This window comes from Lepisma saccharinum, chromosome 21, assembly GCF_977018435.1.
Source record: "Lepisma saccharinum chromosome 21, izLepSacc3.1, whole genome shotgun sequence".
NCBI classification, from domain to species: Eukaryota; Metazoa; Arthropoda; class Insecta; order Zygentoma; family Lepismatidae; genus Lepisma; species Lepisma saccharinum.
The window spans coordinates 59549972-59573198 of record NC_139249.1 but is presented as its reverse complement, the minus strand read 5'-3'; the positions used below and the strand labels follow the sequence as shown (position 1 = coordinate 59573198).

Sequence of the window (23227 nt, the reverse complement as noted above, 5' to 3'; positions counted from 1 at the left end):
CTAAAGTTTGCGTCCCCTTCCCAAAATAGCGGAGAAAAGTATCGAGATAATAAAAAATAAGGAATTTTGTAATTACCTGCATGGTCGATATATCGACCAAAATACGAGTAAAGGTTAAGGGGCTGAATCTAGTTCTAAAATTCAAACTACTGTATAATGTAATAAATAAATACAGGGCCCACTGAGAATAGAACCCATGACCCTTTGATTACAAGGTGATGGTGTAATACATGGGAGTTGTGGACTCACGATGTCACCACCATAGGTTCCTGCTTCAAATCCAGGACTAGACATATGCAGGCCTGTACACAGGATTTGTGTGTGCATGTGGGTGTGTGGGGGGGGGGGAGGCAGATCCGAAAAAGTCGAACAAAGATAAGATACAAAATACTGTTGGAGTATCCGATGTGACTGCTAACATTTTGGTATTATTGCAGCTAGACATACAATTATAGAGTTGCTATATTATGGTCCAGAGTAATGGAATATATTAAATTCACCGGTAGACACCCCTGACCTGACAAAGAGTCAACAAGACAGTTGCTTACACACGTCATACAGCTTAGTGTTTATTGTCTACATTAAATTCTTAGAAATATTCTAATGTTACTTTATTCCATAAATTAATAATGTTTTCAAATTTCCTTTAATTTTCTTTAACCAACGTGGCGGTGATTAGGGGGCATGGCCCCATACGTTTTGCCCCCACACCACAGTATTTCACCACAAATTCATCGCAGATTCTATGCCAAATTTTTAATGGGGTAGAACCATTATGTGAAGGTTTTTTTTAAAAGAAACGGACAAATCTTCAAACGAGACCAACAAATGTTTGTTTACACCAATTGTGTCAAAAGATATACTAATAACTGGGCCGCCATTTTGAAAACGCCTGCCATTGCTGACCAACAGAGAATTTAAAATGCCTCCAATCTTTAGAATAGTATTGAGCAGCTATTAAACTACATAGGAACTTTCGTGCTTTTATCACTAAAATGCACGATTCAAAATTCAAAGTCCATCTACAGTTTTATATGAAATCCAAAAGATGGGACTCTCCTTTTCACACTATTCCCTAAAATGAGCAAATTAGTTTTAGCATGATATTTTGTTGTTCTTCTGCTCCAAAACTAAGCCAATAACAGTGTAAATGTTATATTTATTTACAATTACAACAGAATGTCACATCTATCCCCCTTTACACAGCTGCAATGATTGACGGTGTTGTGTGGCTACACACACAATCACTGAATTCAGAATTTCTAGGTTTGCATCCATGATCTGCATGTTAAGAAGATTCCTAGATTCGTGAGAATTGCGGGAAAGGCAATGGCAGACACCAAGCGGAGCTTGGTTAGAATACTTCCGAATTGGACTTCTTTAAAAAAAAAAATGAGCCCAAATCACTGTGTCTCATAATAAAATTCTGAAGGTGCTCACAAAATACCCATACTTTGGGATTCAATTCCCACATAATCAAGAGTCCTGGGTTCGAAATCTAGTTAAGGCATAGGTATGTATCTGGGACCCATAGTACTAGCTAGAAGATTGTAACATAGGGAGTGTTTCCTTCCACCAAATGTTTTAAGCAAGTTTTCAAAGTTAAGATAAATAATTTATTGTGTTAACTTGGGCAGGAGCGTAGACCCACTTGTCCCTCATTCCTGAACCATTGAGAGGAACACATCTCCCTTTACCCTGCTAATGACAGCTGTAAATTTCTGCCCTAAAAAGCCACCTTTCCAAGATTTTGAACAAAGCTTCAATTGGCACTAAATTTACCAGCACACCCCCTTTCTTATGGGGTAAGAATTCTTGATTAATTCATGATGATACACAACATGTTATGTGTATTGTTAAGGAACATGTAACTGGTGTACTAGGTATAATAATAATTTTCCAAATTATCCTAGATATTCAGTAGCCCCCAATATTGCTGGCTTGGTGGCCCAGTATGTTAAGCTGTTGACTTTTGATCTCGCCACCGAAGTTCTCTGGTTCGAGTCTCAACATAAGTTTGGGTTTTCTCTTTGAGTGGCCCTTCATCAATTTCATCTCATCATTATCATACATTACTGTCGTTGCAATTAGTGGAAAGTGGCAGGAAAGAGAAAAAATAACAAAAATCAAAATACATCTTTCTTAAGTTAAGAGCTGTCGCTGGTTGGTGTCCACTCGCCAGAGCGTGAGATGAAACTATGTTTCCTCTCGCCATCTCTCATCCTTGATGAGGGTGAGTGCTGGTTGGTGTTCACTCGCCAGAGCATGAGATGAAACTATGTTTCCTCTTTCAAACTCTCGTCCTTAATGAAGGTGGGCGCTGGTTGGTGTCCACTCACCAGAGTGTGAGATGAAACTATGTTTCCTCTTTCGAACTTACATCCTTGATGAGGGCTGTCGCTGGTTTGGTGTCCACTCACCAGAGTGTGAGATGAGACTATGTTTCCTCTTGCAAACTCTCATCCTTGATGAGGGTGAGTGCTGGTTGGTGTTCACTCGCCAGAGCATGAGATGAAACTATGTTTCCTCTTTCAAACTCTCATCCTTAATGAAGGTGGGCGCTGGTTGGTGTCCACTCACCAGAGTGTGAGATGAAACTATGTTTCCTCTTTCGAACTTACATCCTTGATGAGGGCTGTCGCTGGTTTGGTGTCCACTCACCAGAGTGTGAGATGAGACTATGTTTCCTCTTGCAAACTCTCATCCTTGATGAGGGTGAGTGCTGGTTGGTGTTCTCTCGCCAGAGCATGAGATGAAACTATGTTTCCTCTTTCAAACTCTCATCCTTAATGAAGGTGGGCGCTGGTTGGTGTCCACTCACCAGAGTGTGAGATGAAACTATGTTTCCTCTTTCGAACTTACATCCTTGATGAGGGCTGTCGCTGGTTTGGTGTCCATTCACCAGAGTGTGAGATGAGACTATGTTTCCTCTTTCAAACTCTCATCCTTGATAAGTTTCATCTTGTGAACTCTCATCCTTGATGAGGGCTGTTGTTGGTTGGTGTACAGTTGCCAGAGCATGAGATGAAACTATGTTTCCTCTTTCGAACTCTCATCCTTGATGAAGGTGGGCGCTGGTTGGTGTCCACTCGCCAGAGCGTGAGATAAAACTATGTTTCCTCTTGCAAACTCACATCCTTGATGAGGGCTGTCGCAGGTTGGTGTCCACTTGGCAGAGCGTGAGATGAAACTATGTTTCCTCTCGCGAACTCTCGTCCTTAATGAAGGTGGGCACTGGTTGGTGTCCACTCACCAGAGCGTGAGATGAAACTATGTTTCCTCTTTCGAACTTACATCCTTGATGAGGGCTGTCGCTGGTTTGGTGTCCATTCACCAGAGTGTGAGATGAGACTATGTTTCCTCTTTCAAACTCTCATCCTTGATAAGTTTCATCTTGTGAACTCTCATCCTTGATGAGGGCTGTTGTTGGTTGGTGTACAGTTGCCAGAGCATGAGATGAAACTATGTTTCCTCTTTCAAACTCTCATCCTTGATGAAGGTGGGCGCTGGTTGGTGTCCACTCGCCAGAGCGTGAGATAAAACTATGTTTCCTCTCGCGAACTCTCATCCTTGAGAGCTGTCGCTGGTTGGTGTCCACTTCCCAGAGCATGAGCTGAAACTATGTTTCCTCTTTCAAACTCTCATCCTTGATGAGGGTGGGTGCTGGTTGGTGTCCACTCGCCAGAGCGTGAGATAAAACTATGTTTCCTCTTGCAAACTCACATCCTTGATGAGGGCTGTCGCAGGTTGGTGTCCACTTGGCAGAGCGTGAGATGAAACTATGTTTCCTCTCGCGAACTCTCGTCCTTAATGAAGGTGGGCACTGGTTGGTGTCCACTCACCAGAGCGTGAGATGAAACTATGTTTCCTCTTTCGAACTTACATCCTTGATGAGGGCTGTCGCTGGTTTGGTGTCCACTCACCAGAGCGTGAGATGAGACTATGTTTCCTCTTGCAAACTCTCATCCTTGATTTTGGCTGTATCTGGTTGGTGTCCACTCGCCAGAGTATGAGATGAAACTATGTTTCCTCTGGTGAACTCTCATCCTTGATGAGAGCTGTCGCTGGTTGGTGTCCACTCGTCAGAGCATGAGATGAAACTATGTTTCCTCTGGTGAACTCTCATCCTTGATGAGAGCTGTCGCTGGTTGGTGTCCACTCGTCAGAGCATGAGATGAAACTTATGTTTCATCTTGTGAACTCTCATCCTTGATGAGGGCTTTTGTTGTTTGGTGTCCACTCACCAGAGCGTGAGATGAGACTATGTTTCCTCTTGCGAACTCTCATCCTTGATGAGGGCTCTCCCTGGTTGGTGTCCACTCATCTGAGCATAAGATGAAACTATGTTTCCTCTTGCGAACTCTCATCCTTGATGAGGGCTGTCCGTGGTTGGTGTCCACTCATCTGAGCGTAAGATGAAACTATGTTTCCACTTGCGAACTCTCATCCTTGATGAGGGCTCTCCCTGGTTGGTGTCCACTCATCTGAGCGTAAGATAAAACTATGTTTCCACTTGCGAACTCTCATCCTTGATGAGGGCTGTCCCTGGTTGGTGTCCACTCATCTGAGCGTAAGGTGAAACTATGTTTCCACTTGTGAACTCTCATCCTTGATGAGGGCTACCCATGACAGCATGGTGCTCTTCGTTCCCTTCATTCTTGCAGGAGTCTTCTGCAACAATCACCCTGTAGCCTCCTTAGGGCCGGTTGCATAGGGGCCCTCCTCCTCCCTTCATGTCAGGTGTTCTTTGCTTTCGTCATCCTTAAGTAGCAAGTATTCGTGCCTCTTGGTTCTCCGCCCCTTTTAATCCATGTTTTGGGAAGGAGATATGGGTGCATCTGAAAGAGGGGAGGGGGAGGAAGACACCGGCACGGGGACCTATACAGTCAGCAATGTGTAGGGAATCCCCTGACATGCTCACAAACACATGAAATAAGTGTGGAACACCACCAAGTGGTGATGGTGCGAAAATTTTACAGGAGCGTGAGTGTGGGTGCGAATGCACCAATCCATCTACACATGTGGGAGGATGCATTGGAGGGTGTCAGGGGTAAACCTGAAGATCACCTGTGCAAGTCACCATGACAGTGGCTTCACCTCTCACCCCCAGAAGGTTCCTCAGGAGTTAATGCAATGTCCGTCCCTCCGACACTCTCTGCAGATTCTTCTTCGGTGACTACTGCGACTTTCGCCTTCTACTCGGGACCATGACTGCATCCTTTACTTCAAGGAATACCTAGGTTGTTGCTCTGGGTCCTCTTCAGATGAACCTTGCACCTGGTCTTAAGCGATTTCACTGTGTTCGGGCAGATTCACATCTTCACTAGAAAACAAAACCAGAATTTGTATTGATGCTATAGTCACGACTGTTGCTTCTTATGCAACTAATATCAAGTTTGCAAGCTCAGACAAGGTGTTCACACCACACCCTGTGTCTAACTGCGTTTCACACAGGGAATGATTGGAGGATGTTTTGGATGGTTGTTGATTAAAATGATCTGCCATGCTAATTAGTGCTTCCTTCCATACAGGCATCTAGTTGTTTTAAAGACTAGATAATTAGGAGTTAGCAGCACCAGGAATGATTGACTTAAACTTCGATTATGAAGGATTTCAGGACAAGCACTGCCATTATATCTAATTTCAACACACATTGATGTCAGAGTCGTACAAACCTTCAATAAAATTATGTACCACCTGACTCCATACATTTAGATTTTGAGATCAAATTTAATTAACTTACCATAGTTGATCTCTACGATTTTCGCTCCAGGAAGATAACAAGTACCAAAGACTGGACTTAATTATTATTATTATTATTATTAGTCTTGTTCTCACCACTGGATCTAAAAGTTCTGTTTTATTTAACATCAAAAACACTAGAGGACACGATTTTTGGCCCCATTAAGTTACTGACTGTTTCGAATGTATTTCTGGATGAAAGCATTGGATGGATGTATTTTTGCAGAATGCGAGAATGACACTCAGAATTCTCCAACACGTAACAATGTTTCATAATTTCAATTTTTAAGAATAAAATGTAAATTACAGGAAAATTTTAGAATAAGGTAAATGAATACTTTTGCCCTCAAAAACCTTCTAATGGGAAAAAAATCTAATTGAAAAATAGTGCAGTTATTGATGGATAAACATGCAAAATTTAATTATTCTATTTCTAATGGCTTACTAGGAAAAATATTGCAGAAAAAGTTATCATATCATACGCATTCAATATATTGTAGAATGTCTTTAGTTTCTGCAAACAAATTTAGACATTTTTAGTGTTTTTGTAGGTACTTTTAGATCATTCAGTCTCCAAAATTAAGTTTTATGGCTGTATTGCTTCAAAATGGCAATGTTTTACCATAAATTCTTTTATTTCATGGTGTTGGTTTGAATGAAAAATATGAAACTATGTTAGCTCTCTTAAGAGCTACACATTGTGATGAATATGGGTGGGTAATCTATGCTGATCTTGAGGTCATTGTTACAGGAAATATTACTTTTTGTCTGTGTAGAACAGCCGGGAAGCAATCATTACATTGTTAAATATGAAAGAAAGAGAGAAAGAAATGTGAAATATTAACTGCTAGTAGACCCAATCAAGATTCTTCTTCCCCCTTGTCCTTCACATTAAACTTTGGTTAATGAAAAACTTCTTTGCGAAAGACTTGGATTGTAGGACCTGAACTCCTTAAAATCTCATCAAAGCTCCAAATTGTTGAATTTGCTGCTTGGAGTTCATTCAAAGGATTGGTGAAAGGATTTCTGGGAAAAAGTAAAGAAGAGAACTATGCATTTCTAGTGTCACAGCTACTGAGATGCCTCATGTATGTGAACGATTCCAAAATGAAATGTCGTTAGCAGAGACAGTGGCACCAAGCCATACTCAGGAATATCGCTGGTCTCTCAAACAAGAAAGCAACACTTAATATAAGAGACAGTCCTTTAAAGGGAGACATGTTTTACCTGTTCTTAAGTATGAATATGCATTAATTTTTTGAACATTTATTTTTTATGGCAACTTAGATTATGAATTTTGTTAAATAGTTCCCTGTTTATTTCATTGTTCAACTGTGTCACCGTTCATTTAAGTGATGTCCATTTTATGGCTCTGTGTATTAATTGTACATATATATTTCCCTAAATACTGAAACATACCTGTAATAACTAAACATTGCCTATCAGAGAATGCTTATGGACATTTCCGACTGCAGTGCTGCCATTTCCATTGCAGGCAGGTAGTTTAGCTGTGCAGACAAGAAAATTGTCCCAAGTGAAATTGATCTGGGTTTCCATAGTTACAAACATCGTCTATTGTTTATTCACTACTAGCCTCTAATAATGCATAGTTTTCATGTGAATAAACACAGATCGATACAATGCATATTACAATAGTATTGGGTAAATGTTTCTGTCCAATTTCATGTTTGCCAGGTCATTTGTCTCTTGAGCATCTATATGTATGCTAGTTTCAATTGCTGAGTAGATTATTCTAAATTGTAATTGTATATATATCGCATCAAGTTGTTATTTATCTAGACTTCCAGCTTAACAAATTTCATCTTATAGCCCTAATGGTGACAAAGATGTTGCAGCATTACAAGTGCATTAATTGCTAATTTTCAGTTGTTTGACCCCATACACGGGCGACCCAACGAGAACAATTCATGTCTTGTTAAACTACTATTTGCCAGGTCTTCACTTGCAGATAATGACTTGTCCAATGTCGTGGTAATGTCATCGCCTTGTAATCAAGGTGTTCCGTTTTGATAGTAGAGCCCAGAGGTGTTCATTTTGAGTCAACCTCCCCTCACCCTCACCCTCCGAGATCGCAGTCGCCCTCGCCCTCCATCGCCCTCACCCTCCGAGATCGCAGTCGCCCTCGCCCTCCACCGCCCTCACCCTCCGAGATCGCACATCGCCCTCGCCCTCCACCGCCCTCACCCTCCGAGATCGCAGTCGCCCTCGCCCTCCACCACCCTCACCCTCCGAGATCGCACATCGCCCTCGCCCTCCACCACCCTCACCCTCCGAGATCGCAGTCGCCCTCACCCTCCACCGCCCTCACCCTCCGAGATCGCACATCGCCCTCGCCCTCCACCGCCCTCACCCTCCGAGATCGCACGTCGCCCTCGCCCTCCACCGCCCTCACCCTCCGAGATCGCAGTCGCCCTCGCCCTCCACCGCCCTCACCCTCCGAGATCGCAGTCGCCCTCGCCCTCCACCACCCTCACCCTCCGAGATCGCAGTCGCCCTCGCCCTCCACCGCCCTCACCCTCCGAGATCGCACATCGCCCTCCACCGCCCTCACCCTCCGAGATCGCAATCGCCCTCGCCCTCCACGACCCTCCACCAACCCTCACGGCATTACTAGTGGGTTGATTTTTTGATTTTTGCTTTTTTTGCATTTTTACCTTGAGGAAAATTCATATGCTTTCAACGGTTTCATTCATATATATATATATATATATATATATATATATATATATATATATATATCTTGATTTGGGATACTCTGGCAACCTTTTAGAGTTCTATCACAGGTGTTAGTGTATATTTGAGCTTAATGTGCTTATTATTGCATATACGTATTGGCAGTAATTTCCATGCAATCGTTCATTTCAACTTTGCCTCTTTTGTGTGAGCGTGTGTGTATGTGTGTGCGCGTCTAATCTGTGCTATATGGCCTGTGGGCTCTAGTTGTATGGGTCAAGAACATCCAGTTATTGGAAACTATTGTTTATGCTAAGATCAAGAAAAACACCTCCCACATCACATCAACCAGGGACATCTAAAAGAATGAGTGACACACATTTCTAGGTGCCAGAAACGGTAGCTGGGATGCATTATTTGTTCATTATTTGGTGATACGTTATCTTTGTAAATCTGTGCGTGTGTCCGTGCCTGAGTGATACCTGTTTGGGGGAAGGTTAAAAGGGGAATTTCTCTTTCAGCTTGCAAATGTTCATTCTTTGGGGATGACCCCTTCCCCCCCACACACATACGTAAATAAATATACATGCCAAGGTGGGGGCTGTCGCCATCCGTTTGAAAACCTGAACAAATTGAATAAATATTTACACTTTATGGAAATGTGAATAGTTCATTAAATAAGTAGATATGCAGCAGACCCAGAATACAACGGAACTCTGTTCCGGCAAATCAGTTTGGTGGCGGAATTTAATTCCTTCTATGGTATGGCCATAGTCATGGGTTGGGTTCAAAAAAAATTTTTGGGAGGGATCAGACCATTGATCAAATTTCAATAATATAAATAATAACAATAATAATAAATATTATTATACAATGTTAATCAAAATACCATAAAACTTATATAATTTAATTCCATTATTATTATTATTATCATATTTTTCATTATTATTAATATCATTATTATTATTATTATTATTATTATTATTATTATTATTATTGCTGTTATTATATCCGTGAGGAGACTTTCGTTCTCGATCCACCAGGTGAACAGCATAGCTGTTTTACATTGTATATTTTACATTTAATACAGTTACAGTACACGACATGTGTAGTTATTCTTTTTTGTTAATATATTTTATATTCGTTGTTCAATAAAAGCTTTCAAAGTGAGACAGCTGAACATTTTATTTTTTTAAAAAAATTGGAATTTTCAAAACCATTTATTATTTCGATTAAATGGTAGATTATGATATATATATATATATAAAATGGTTTCTTTAATGTACACTATTTTGTTCGATCTAATGAAACTTTTATTTTTGTTATTCGCACACTAACTGAAATTTATTTCTCTTATTAATAATAAAACTGTTTTGTTATTTCTCTTATTAATAGTAAAAATGTTTTGTATCTTGAAATAAACTATGCAAATTCCAGGGGGTCCATGGATCGGATCGGTTCGGTTCGATCCTCTCCTCCCGATGCTCATAATTGTTCTTGTACTTACGAAACAGTCGACAGATGACAGTCGCTAGGCACTAAGTACGTGTTTTATAGGACTGCATGTATACACTACCGCTGGGTGGAGGGTGGTGAACGTAACGCGCTACGAAGCTGGAGGTCCTAGGTTTGAACTCCTGTCAAGGAGGATTAAAACCTTATCAAATGGGGCAACTTAAAGGTCGGAAAGGCAATTTTGGGACACCCCAAACCCATTTTTCAGTCAGAACCAGAAAAATACACTGGAAAGACAACAGCAGCAAAAGTGAAAATGGAGCAATGGAGGTGGGCTGTGATTCCGAGAAAAAACTGTTTTGCACAAGTTTCGGGAATTGCAAATGTTTGAAAATTCTAGCTCGATCATTTGATTGGTTTGGCCTTCTTTACTTCGCTTTCTGTTACTTTTAGCTGATTGCAAATATGAGGATGAAAGATGATATGATGAAATTGATAAAGGTACATCGATCGTCTCAGCATTGTCTACCCTTGTATTTTGAAAAGCTTCGAATAAATTTTTGAAAATGAGATACTGATTTTGGTTCCTGGACGTCCATTAATACAACATATCAGAAGTTTCGGGGGGGGGGGGGGGGGGGTTGAACCTTTGAGCATCCAAAGTCCCTCTCTAAATACGGCCATGTGCTGTGACACTGGACAAAGATTTTATGTACATAATACTCCATACAAAAGTCCATCCTTTGACACATTAATTCTTATAAACAATAGATGAAGAGGAAGAGTGAAAGTTCTTGTACTAAATTTGTCCCCGGAAATTTAGGAAAAATAAATTCGATTTAAGATGAAAATGAAATCGTACCGGCATCATTTTATAAATGGCAGTTAAATAAAAACTCCATTACGTTGGGGATGGGAGCTTAAACACGCATCCAATAGATAACATTAATCACTCACATACAGCTCCTACTTTATGCGGCAGCGGTAACAAATCATATAAATTACTTGAATGTCTTATCACTCGAATACTTTTATTCTCGTTCTTTGTCTTTCAGATGTGCGTATTTTAAGACTGTTATTGCTTTTATTTTCCGTTACCTACGGAAATATTTCTAGCACACATATAGACACTCCAGGAAAGGAAATATATGTCTCTCCAAGAACTTCAAGTGGCAATGGCATCTGAAATTATACGATTTGGTCTTAATTGATTTCATATTTTAATTTTCGCTCTCAACGCCATTATCGACCGAGCACGTGTACCTGTACTGCATACCATATTTTGATAAACCATGCTCGAGTGGTAGGTTTTACCCCCATTGACCAAGAAAATACATTCTTTATGTAGACACTTGGAAGTTTTGGTATTTAGTTCCTTCCTTTAATTATACATCTCTCCAGATTTACAGTTCCTATACGGATATAAACATAAGCTTATTGGAGATGAAAGAAAGTTACAATACTTTCCCTGTACTCATTGGGTAGAACGAGGCACTAAAAAGTTAACATATTTGCCCTATGATAATATATATAAGTCATGTCATTCCATGTCAGTTCAACCAAGTAAAAAAAGAGGTTTTGGAACCTATGCTCTCAGATTTTGATGAAACTTGGCACATTTAATCCTTTCATGCTGGTGAGAAACTACATATTTTTTTTCTCTAACTTGTCTGGTTTCATTTCTACAGTTTATCAAACTTTCAGTGATTCATCCTTTCCTCTATTCCCAAAGCCTCCAAGTGAGCTGCACTGTCTTCGAAAAATAATTCTATCTCCCTTACAAATATTCAATCTTTTTGAAATTTCACAACAATGATAACCAAGTAATAAGAATTCCAGAAGAAAATATTTCAACATATCACACTTATATTTTAGTAGACAATTAAATTAATAAAATAGTATTATTATCTAATTTTTTGGGACCGAAAACTTGGTTTACTAAAATTTCAATTATCATCGAGAGGGAAAGGTGCAACACCAACACAAGTATTTTTGTAATGAACTTATAAGATCTAACTTACCCAGAGACAAAATTGATAGCTTTTTCTTTCCTTCTGAAAATATGACAACTTATTTCTGAAAATTTTTAAAAACGGCTACCGGATTTTATATTTTTCAAATTAATTTAAAATCTAAGATTCTCATTCAAAATATCATTGAAGTAAATGTTTAGAGCATAGGGAGGGAGGGGGGCAGTGCCACCATCCCTGGAAAATGAAGGTCAACCAAAAAGTACGTATTTTACACACATTCAGACCTCTCCGATGGCGCAGTGGTAGCGTCGTTGCCTTCTAATCAAGGGGTCCCTGGTTCGATACCCGGTGGAGATACATATAGTGGTTCGGATCTCACTTTAAACTGTAGGTCCAGTCCCGATTAGCCTTACTGTGAATAAAGTGGACTTGAGACACCAAATCAATGAAATCAGTTCACACGCATCCTTTTCTTTCAGTCACAGTCGTTTGTGTATATTATTAAAAGGGTATTGCAGGGACATGATAACTTCATATCTACAGAGTGTTTCTTTCAGGGGGCGACACTGTTGTGTAGGAATATGCCTACACCCCTCTCCCCCACCAAAATAAAAGTCCTGCTGATGTCCATGAATTGTTCTTATTAATTATTAGATTGAAAGCATGCCCTTATAATATCTTATATTGTTTTTTTTACATTTATTAGTAAAAAGATACATTTTAAAAAGTAGTTGATATTCTAACTTTTAATACACGGAATGAAATTAATGAGAAATATACTTTGCATTATAAGTTGTAGATTAAATAGCTTTGGTGACTTTGATGACAAAAATACTTAGTTCCCTTGGCCATCCACATTCATTTCTTTGCATACGAATATTCCAAAAATCTATTCCATGACAGTTTGCGAATATTATGGGATGAATATTCTTTGCTGCTGTATGCTCAGATGTGATAATAGGAATAATGATACTACTACGACATTTTGGAGGCTCGTGTGATGGTTTTTATTCTCTTATGTTTGTAGTCATATATTTGGTTAAATTGCAGCATATTTTAATGTTGCTTATTACGTGATTTATGCATATTGTTAATGTAATTCGTTCAATTGCACCGATTTTTAACCCATGCTAGTTGATAGATGAGGGGGAAGAACTAGCTCCCCACCCACAATCCCCACCCTCATACACACGGAGATATAGAGAGGGGGTTAACAACATTGTAAGGGCACCCTTACATACAATTTCAGTAGAAGCATTTTAAAAATGATGTTTCGGATAGTCAATATGTTTCGAGCACATTACAAATATTTTCATTTTGTAGCATTCTTCAACCCAATTTCTCCTTTATTGAATGGCTTTGCTGGTTCCAGTGGCGGCGATTGGGTTCCAAAACTGGGGATGGGAAGGTGCCAATACTGAGGGGGCAAGGACAATTTACTATCTCTTGGTAGAGAACGTTTAGCATAGTGCGGGGGCAAAAGTGTCAAAAATGGGGGGAGTTAACTGACCCCTTGCCCCCTAATCGCCGACACTGTCTGGTTCTGTGCAGTGAAAGTACTACGAGGTAGGTTTTATTATTTATTTTAACTTACACGGTCCATACTTTGGGATCCAATATCTCCTGTTATTTGTGATTTCTGCACTCGGAAACACATTTTATACGTATTACATCATAGTATAAATCTATTGAGTGCTTTCCCGATGGCGCAGTGGTAGTGTCATCGCCTTGTAATTAAGGGGTCTCGAGTTATAAACTCGGTGGAGGCACATATAGTGGTTCGGATCCCACTTTAAACTGTACGTCCAGTTCCGATTAGCTACTGTGCATAAAGTGGACTTAAAACACCAAATAAATCATTCAAATCATTCAATCTAAATCTATTGATTAAAAATTTGACATAAATCATTCTCGAGGGGTATTGTCGGTCAAGGGTCCTGGACATAACCACTCCTAAACCACCCACTCTAATATAAGTAATTCTAAGGGTATGCTTTCAGTCAAATAACCAATAATCATGGGCATACGCAGATTTTATTTTTTCGTGGAAGGGTTGTAATCGAGGAATATTCCCCCATAATAGTGCCGCACCCTGAAAGAAACACTCCGTCGATATGAAGCATTGATTGGAAGCAACTAGTTACAAGTAACTGTTACTTTACGACACTTAAATTGCAAACTTGAATATTTGTGGCGTGGGACAAGAGCTACATTTGGCAACTTTTAAAGATTTTCGTGAATCACCTAAGCCAAATTTTCAAGGCTGACTGAAAGCACAGACGCCAACTATCTCCTCGTTTCCTTCTTAAAAGAGCAGGGGAGGGGGAGAGCGCATTTAATCCTTCCCAGGACCAGAATCTGTGGCCAGGTCTCTTGTCTTGACAAAGATTTCCAGATATAAATGTTCCTCATACTGAGAATGGAATCTGCTTCAGAAAGTCGCCTAAGGGGTAACAAACAGGTCCATTCGGTTCATAGCTGCAGAACAACTAGCCCCTTTATTTGATCTGTGATAGTGATAGAGAATGCAAATACTTTGTTGCTGATTTTCTGCAGTGGTAAATGGCTACTGCTCGCAAACTAAAATCCGCGAATGAACATAGCAACACCTACAGGCATGTTGTGAACATGGATCTTAAATTGTTCTTTATTATTTCGATTTCCTTTTTGAAGTTATATTGTTCGTCTACACGCAGTGTATGCTTGCTTATAGACTGAAGGGACCTGTGTCGCTTGTCGCTTCGATAGCGAAGAGACAGGCAAAAAGCGACACGGAAATTTCAAGCCGAAACGACAAGCGACACTTCAGTCAATCTGCATTCACTCGCCACGAGACAAACTGGGGCAAGACGGTATTCAGTCCGAGCATCAAACGTCAGTTCGAAAGGTTTCATGTATTATTAAGGGTTCGTTTCCAGCGACACGCATTGCTTGTCGTCTGTGAAGGGACAAACGATAAGAAAGAATTCATCGCCTATTCCAATAGACCGAGCGACACGTAAGCGATAAGCGACACCTGTAGCTTCTCGTGTCGCCTCAGTTCGAAAGACTGTGTTTATTTTTGAAGATTGCTTTCCAAAAGATACATGTTACATGTCGCTTCGGTCTGAAAGTTCAATAAATGAGTGTTTCTTTTTTTCATTATTGCTATTGAATTCTTATAAGAACTGCTATGCACTGTGGAAATGGATTGTTTTCTGTAAATTCTAATCTTGCCGCTGTGAAGAAACAAAAAATATATTTTTAAATGTTTGTAGTGCGAACACAAAACCTATCCATAACTGCAATATTTAGTACAATACACAAAAGAAAGAATTTCCTAAAAGCTTCATAAAATGTTTCTCTTTCATTAGAAACGGGAACTTTTAAAAGAATAAGCAAATAAGGTTAATTTTTTTAAAGAAGCAAAGCCCTCAAATTTCTTTATACAGTTTACAATATTTTCTTGAACTGCCCATTCCCTATCACAATTATTTTCACAAAAACTGAATCTGTATTGTATGAATCGCATTTGTATTTGGGGTTTTAACACAACATACAATTAATAATCTTGAATAAATTGAAAAATGGGAAATAACGATGGCTTACTTCCAATTATTAAAAAATATTTTCAAAAGTTTAGATATTCGTTCATTACTCTTTGTACTTATCCTTTTTTAGACGTAATGAACGCTGGCCTGGGTTTCCAAAGAAACTACGTTTTTCCAAGTAAATAAATGTTTGCAAATGTTTAATGTTTTTTGTTTGTAATTCTCCTAGAGTTTCTAGACGGGACGAGACTTTTCACGAGCCGTCTTGTATTGTCTCGTATCTCATCGCAACAGTGAGACGTGACAGGCATTTAGTTTCATTTCGAATTTCAAAAAGCTTGTCCCGTATCGTGTCTCATTTCTTGAGCAACACTATAGATCATGTATATATTTTATTTATTTTAATCAATTGCAAAGTAAATCCGTCAGTGGCAGCCATGGCCTTGTGCAGCTCAGTTTTATAAATTCAGGATAAAATTATCCTTTTCCGAGGATTAGTTGTGTCGAAATGTACAAAAATGTTAAGAAAATTCGTTTATCTCGTCCTCTATACGCTGTGAAAGTTTGTGCAGCGACATGCTGTGTATGTTTCTTATGCTACAGACTTGAGACGAGACCGAAATTTTTCCCTCGAGATCGAGATTGGTGCTTACAACTAGAGCCGAGATTATGCTAAGTCTTGTCTCATCTCGATACCAGCTTATAAGATTCCTAATTCCAATAAAAAATTTACAATGAGTTTGTAGTATATTGAAGGAAATTATTATGACATGTTATTTATTGTTGTTATGGGGAATTCGAAAAGAGGTTTTCTTATTTGAAACTCAATCCCCCTCTTAGAAATAATTGATAATTTGTCCCCTCCCTACAGGAATACTTTTCGCCTCTAATGAATAATATAAATAGTATATGAAGACTTATACAATTAAGACTTATTAAAACTTCCGAACCAGCCAGAAGCATAAATAAAATGCATGTAAGTCTTCAGATATTAGTTTATTCCAATTAATGATTTTTAAAACAAGTAACTCGGTTACTTTTTAACTGTGACTGTTTTAAAAAAGTCACTTTCTGAACCCTGCATATGTCCCTGCCATATCCATTTAATAATAAACGCAAATGACTGTGTCAAATAAAATTATATATGTGAAATATATATTTTTAGGTTGACCTTCATTTTCCACTCCTTCCTGTGCCCCGCCTTGTGGGAATTATTTACAATTTTATACTCTAAAAAATTGCTTCAATGATATTTTGAAGCTAAAATCTTAGATTTTAAGTTAATTTGAATAATATATACTCTGGTAGTCATTTTTTAAAAAAATCAGAAATAAGTTGTCAAATTTTCAGAAGGAATGAAAAAGTTATCAATTTTATTTCTGGGTAAGTTAGATCATATAATAATAATAATCCTATAGCGCAACAGTCCAATACCGGGCCAAGGCTTACCTACCGACTACTGGCCTCCCTCCCACGCGAGCCGCCCAGGGGACGTGGAGATCTGCAGCCAGACTAGGGGGACGGGTGGTCAGCCCGACCGACCCCCAGCCGTTGCAGGACTTCGCGACCGGATTACGCTCACTCACTCGGAGCTCCCCAATTTCCTCACGAGGGTGGGTTGCCACCGGGCCTATACGTAGGCCGAATAAATTCCGACCAGAGCCGGATTCGAACCTACGCCGTCCCTCAGCGAACGATCTCAAGACGAGTGAACGCCTCGGCTACGGAGGAGGACAAGTTATATAAGTTCATTACAAAAATACTTGTGTTAATGTTGCACCTTTCCCTCTCAACGACAATTGAAATTTTAGTAAATCATGTTTTCGGTCCAAAGAAAAATAGAAAATACTATTTTATTAATTCATTAGTGTACTAAAATATAAATGTGAACTGTTAATATATATTTTTCTGGAATCCTTATTGTTTGGTTAACATTGTCGTAAAGTTTAAAAAAGATTGAATTATTTTTAAGAGGGATAGGATTATTTCTCCAAGACAGCGCAGTTCATACTTGCAGGCTATGTGAACGGAAGAAAGGATGAATCACTGAAAGTTAGAGGTGCTATAAATATGAAACCAGGCAAGTAAGACACAAAAGAAAAGGTCCTTTCTCACCACCATGAAAGGATTAAATTTGTCAAATTTCATCAAACTTTGAGATCATGGGTAGCATGGTCTGGTTGAATTGACTTGGAATGACCCATAAACCTTTCAAATATACTCAGAAGGGACACAGATTTCTAAGCACTAAAGCACATTTAAAACACGGATTTTAAAAGATGAAACAAATTTGAAAAAAATAAAAAATAAAACGAAGGCATGTGTTTTTTCAACATTGATTATTTTTGTTTCAAAAATCATGGCTAGAAGTTAGTTGGTACTTGTGTGTGGTTTTTTACTTTACATATGGATTCAAATATTTCCGAATATTACTACCCTTATAAGGTATTTATCCATTAAGGGCTTTAAACGTATTGGATTGTTTTTCTGTGTCTAACGTAAAGCTTTTCTAGTCAAGTGAAAATATCTGCCGTTAAATAAAGTACCAGAAGTCTTTCCTTCTCACGGACGCTTTCTATGAATCATCCAGCGCATTCTTCATGGTTCCATAGGCACGCACACTGTCTACCAGCAGGGTGGAATGTGCAGGTAATTCTTAGAATTAGGCTTCAATTTCATAAATGCCTTAATTCCTCAGAAATAGACATTTGACGCTCATAGAAATTTGTACGAGATCATCACGAATAAATCGTAATATCTCTTTTTGAGCTTCAATTCCATTCGATGTCAGGTCAAATAGTATTCGATATAAATTACAACGGGAACAAAATATTATCGAAAAATTGATATATTATATTGGGTGAAGTAAAGTAAAAACAAAAAAAAATTATATTGGGTGAAGTAAAGTAAAAACAAAAAAAAGTAAAGTGTTCCCCTGTGCTTAGCACCACGCCATGATCCGGTCGTGAGTGGGATGTGATCAGCATCACGCCCCTGACCGCCTTTACCCCCCAGGTACCCATGTTTACGACGCTGGGTTGGCGCCGGGGCCGCTTACAACGCTAGAAAATTTCCCTGATTATAGCCGGCCGGGGATCGAACCCGGGACCTTTAGCATGGTAGTCAGACGCGTTACCGACTGAGTCACCGCGGCCTATTGGGCGAAGGAAATTTATAAAACAAAAATTAATTTAATTTAATCCTATCTCCTCGTGTCTCGATCTCGCCCCGCCATAACCCTCACCCTCCATCGCCCTCCACCACCCTCCATTTGCCCTCACCCTCCAACACCCTCCACTTGCCCTCACCCTCCAACACCCTCCACTTGCCCTCACTCCGCACGCCCTCACCCTCTGAGAGTGCAGTCGCCCTCCACCGCCCTCACCCTCCGTGATCGCATTCGCCCTCGCCCTCCACCGCCCTCACCCTCCGAGATCGCTCTCGCCCTCGCCCTCCATCGCCCTCACCCTCCGAGATCGCTCTCGCCCTCGCCCTCCACCACCCTCACCCTCCGAGATCGCAGTCGCCCTCGCCCTCCACCGCCCTCACCCTCCGAGATCACACGTCGCCCTCGCCCTCCACCGCCCTCACCCTCCGACATCGCTCTCGCCCTCGCCCTCCACCGCCCTCACCCTCCGAGATCGCAGTCGCCCTCGCCCTCCACCGCCCTCGCCCTCCGAGATCGCTCTCGCCCTCGCCCTCCACCGCCCTCACCCTCCGACATCGCTCTCGCCCTCGCCCTCCACCGCCCTCACCCTCCGAGATCGCAGTCGCCCTCGCCCTCCACCGCCCTCGCCCTCCGACATCGCTCTCGCCCTCGCCCTCCACCGCCCTCACCCTCCGAGATCGCAGTTGCCCTCACCCTCCACCGCCCTCACCCTCACAAGTCTTCCGGAGGGTGAGGGTGAGGGTGAGGTCTGCCCTCACGAGGGTCGCCCTCCGGAGGGTGAACACCTCTGGTAGAGCCACATAGTGGTTCAGATCCCACTTTAAACTGTAGGTCCAATCCAAAATAGCCTATTTGTGCATAAAGTGGACTTCAAACATAAGCTCAAAAATCTCAAACTCCAATTGTGTTACACATCTTCTAGTTTCTGCACATATCAACAGTTAACTATTTTCTATCAACTGCTGTCTCTACAGCGAGACCAACGGGCAGATGAATCTCAATTATGCTGAGATTAGATGGTATTTGATATGTCTATGAGACAACAGCAGCACTTATAGATTTCGAGAAATGGAAATTTTGGTGGGGGACTGAGTATTAAATTAGAGGAGATATGAAGCTCTTGATTATCAATGTTAAATCTTAGATTGTGAATGGATTTATGTGGTGGTGCGGTATCGAACATTAGGTTTTTGATTTATAATTGTGACTATGTTTACTTCAAAACTACAGATTTAAGCAATAATAGCAACCAGCAAGGGAACCTCAATGTAAGCTTTACCCAAAATATTTTAGGTTTGCTGGAGGAAAAATAAATTTACTACAATTAATTATTTCATCCATTTCTGAAGATTTCAGTTAAAAATAATATTGTGTTTTTGCATTAATCATATTTTGAATTAAATGCTGTACTTGTTTAGAAATTTAGATATGTAAGTTATGTTAGCAGATTCATTTAAAATTCATGAAACAGCAGCAAAGGAACAAAAAGAAACCTGAAAAATGATAAAAATGAAAAAGGGAACTGCGAAGATACTGAAAAATGACCTAAAAGCCCAAAATGGCCAGATTTGCCAATAGCCGACTATAATCTGAATCAACAAAACTTAGAATGGTGTTTAAAAAAGATCTGCATGCAAGGTTTAAATTAAGGGAAATATATTACTAAATAGTATACTGCAGATCTCTGCAAACATCTACAAGATTAGTAAGATAATAAACCAACTAATTTACCCCCTCCTCCCCTTGATAAAGTCACAAATATCAACCTGGGAAGGTGTTCATTTTTAGTTGATGAAGATTTAAATACCTATAGAAGACAGAATTCCTTAACCTGTACAAAATGTTGAACATTGCAGTGTTTGCTAATATCTTTGGCTATAGTTGAACGTCCTTTTCCTGCAATGAGACATACGAGGGATGGTCAGTAAAAAAGTTTCCCTAGTCTTCCATGTGCAGAGAATTTTATTCTGGAGAGAAAACGTGACATGAGCAGAAAGAGACACTATTTTCCCACATAGTCCCCAGCAAAATTCAGGCACTTGTCGTACCACTTCACAAGTTTCAAGAAACCCTGTTCGTAAAACTGCATGTCCTGTTTATGGATGAAGTTGCTTCCACTTCTGCTGTTGTGGTGAAGCACTTCCCTCCTTCTTCAGAACAGGGAAAAAGTGGAAGTCACTTTGTACAAGGTCAGGACTGTAGGGTGGGTGGTTCAGCTGTTCTTAACCAATTGTGGCAAGATGGTTGACCGTTGTGTGTCCAGATCTTGTCTCCAGTCAAAATCCAGAAAAGATAGGCATTCCCCTCCCTTGCATAATACTGCACAAGAAGCTCGAGGCTTATTCCTATTCTCTGAGACTTGAGGTCAGGAGTGAGTTGACGAGGCACCCACCGTGATGACAGCTTGTGGTACTGAAGAATGTCGTGGATGATTTCACAGGCTGATGCATGGCCGGTACTAAGTTTAGTAGCAACATGATTGACAGTCAATTGCCTGTTCCCTTTAATCAGCTCATCTGATAATGCCCTCTTTACTGGATGTGGACAGCCACCTGGGTCTTGCATCATCCATCACACTTTCCCGGCCATCTCAAAATTGCTGACATCATCGCCACACCATTTGCTTTGACATTACATGAGGCCCATTCATCTCTTGTCCAAGATTCCAACACACTTCTGTTCTCCATGCCGGCCAAGCACACACCTCAACTCTTCCTATCTTCAACACAACAGTACACAGGTACCCTCTTCAAAGAAAAGGTCGTTTGTCAGACAACAACATATTACCAACCCAAAATCTGCATGCTTTCAGGGAATACACATACGGGAAACTTTTTTTCTGACCGTCCCTCATATAATGTGGAAGAATGTAAAGTTGGGAAAGTAAAATTGGGTTAAAACATAATGTTTCTGTTTTTTCATTCACCCACAGGTAATGATCAAGTTGATTGGATATGTTCAAAAGATGGTTGTGGTTTCATGAATTTTCACTTTCGAACCAGTTGCAAGCAGTGCCACGCTCCTTTTCATGATGGCACTTCAAAAAGTACAGTAAATGAGCCAAGTAAGTGATTACCAAAATTTGAAAATTTGTAAAGAATTTTGAGTCTCCTTTGTGTTATTCCCTCACACTCACTCAGATGAACAGATTTGATTGAGGTCAAACATTTTCACATTTGTTTGCCCTTTCATTATATTTGCTTATAAATTATTATGTATATGTTTGTGAATTATTACATGTAAAATACTACAGGAGTCTCTGAGAATGAATAGTGAGGTTTCTTGCGGTCTCTGTGAAGTATATTTTATGTGTAATGGATTGTAAGTGCTTTTATTTAATTCAGTTACTCAAAATGATCGTGTTCATGTGTTTTTATTTTCAGTCAATGTTGTTGTCGTAATAATAACGTCATTGTTAAATTTATTTATTTATTTTTGTTAGCTTACTACAGAGACTTGATGATGAATCATAATTTCTTGACAATATCCTTTTCTTGGATGAGGCCACATTCCATGCAAGTGGTTGTGTAAATCAGCACAATTTACAAATTTGGGGCTCTGAAAAATCCACAGGTGACACATGATCAAATTTGAAATTTTCCTAAGGTCAACATCTGGTGCGGCTTAATGTGCAACAAGATTTTTGGCCCATTCTTTTTGTTGTTGAAACGAACGTCAACTCCACTGAGTACATCTTACTCCATTAGACTTCTTCCTCTGGGGGTATGTCAAAAATTAGGTTTGCAGTGAAGAATCGATAATCTTGACCACTTCAAGCAAAGAATCAGACAAGCAATTGCAATGTTACTCCAGACGTTCTTGCCAGTGTGTGGCCGGAAATTGAATATCGCTATGAAGTGTGTCTTGCTGTTAATGGTGCACATATTGAAACTTACTAATGTTGCTCATAATATTCTTGAGTGACTGAATAATGTAAACGCATTTTCAATCCATTACACACAATACATACAGAGACCTCATAAAACCCCACCATTCATTTATGGAGACCCTGTATATAAAATAAACCCATGCTGCATGAGATTAAAGAATTTTAAGCAAGAGGTCAAGGGAGAGATAATAACAGTTAATAGTTTGTTTAAGTTAATCACAAAATACCAATGCTAAAACAAAAGTACATGATATCGTGTAATTGTGAAATATGTGAATTAAAATAAATCTATCTGCTTGAGTGAGGGGTTACACATATCCAATTTTGTTGCCAAGCAACATAGTTGTAGTCACTAAACGGGCCATGTTCAAGTGGTGCAATAACCAAATGAAGACACTACATAAATTAAACCTTGATATTCATAAAAATCACAATAAAGTGGCAAGATTTTTGCACCAAGTTAAAGGCTATTTAGAAATGTTGGTTTGAGAAAATTATCTGCGATATGCTTATATGTGGTGATACCAAGAGAGTGCAAATTAACCCCTTGCCTTTATTATCCCAAGTAAACTCTGGCAGACACTAGGTACATTTTTTATATTATCCTGAGTATAATCAGACCAAACTACTACTTCTCATTCTTTTTTTTTATCCTTTACGAACTCGTGAGAGGCTCTCTGCCACGAAGTACAGGTAAATGTCCACCTGGAAGCAGCACCTTACACAGATTGATGCTTTGAATATGTAGCAGAGTGAGAGATGCCAAAGGCAAGAA

The 23227-nt window shown here is 39.8% G+C and overlaps 1 protein-coding gene across 3 annotated transcripts in view; it reads left to right on the top strand.

Annotated features, from left to right (window-relative positions):
• The window catches only part of LOC146004326 (uncharacterized), a 154676-nt gene that overhangs the window by 106204 nt on the left and 25245 nt on the right, over positions 1–23227 (top strand). For all 3 annotated transcript variants that reach the window (XM_083143085.1, XM_083143084.1, XM_083143087.1), the window contains one exon: positions 21496–21627. In XM_083143085.1, the coding sequence (XP_082999211.1) occupies positions 21496–21627 (132 nt within the window). The remainder of the gene's footprint in view (positions 1–21495; positions 21628–23227) is intronic.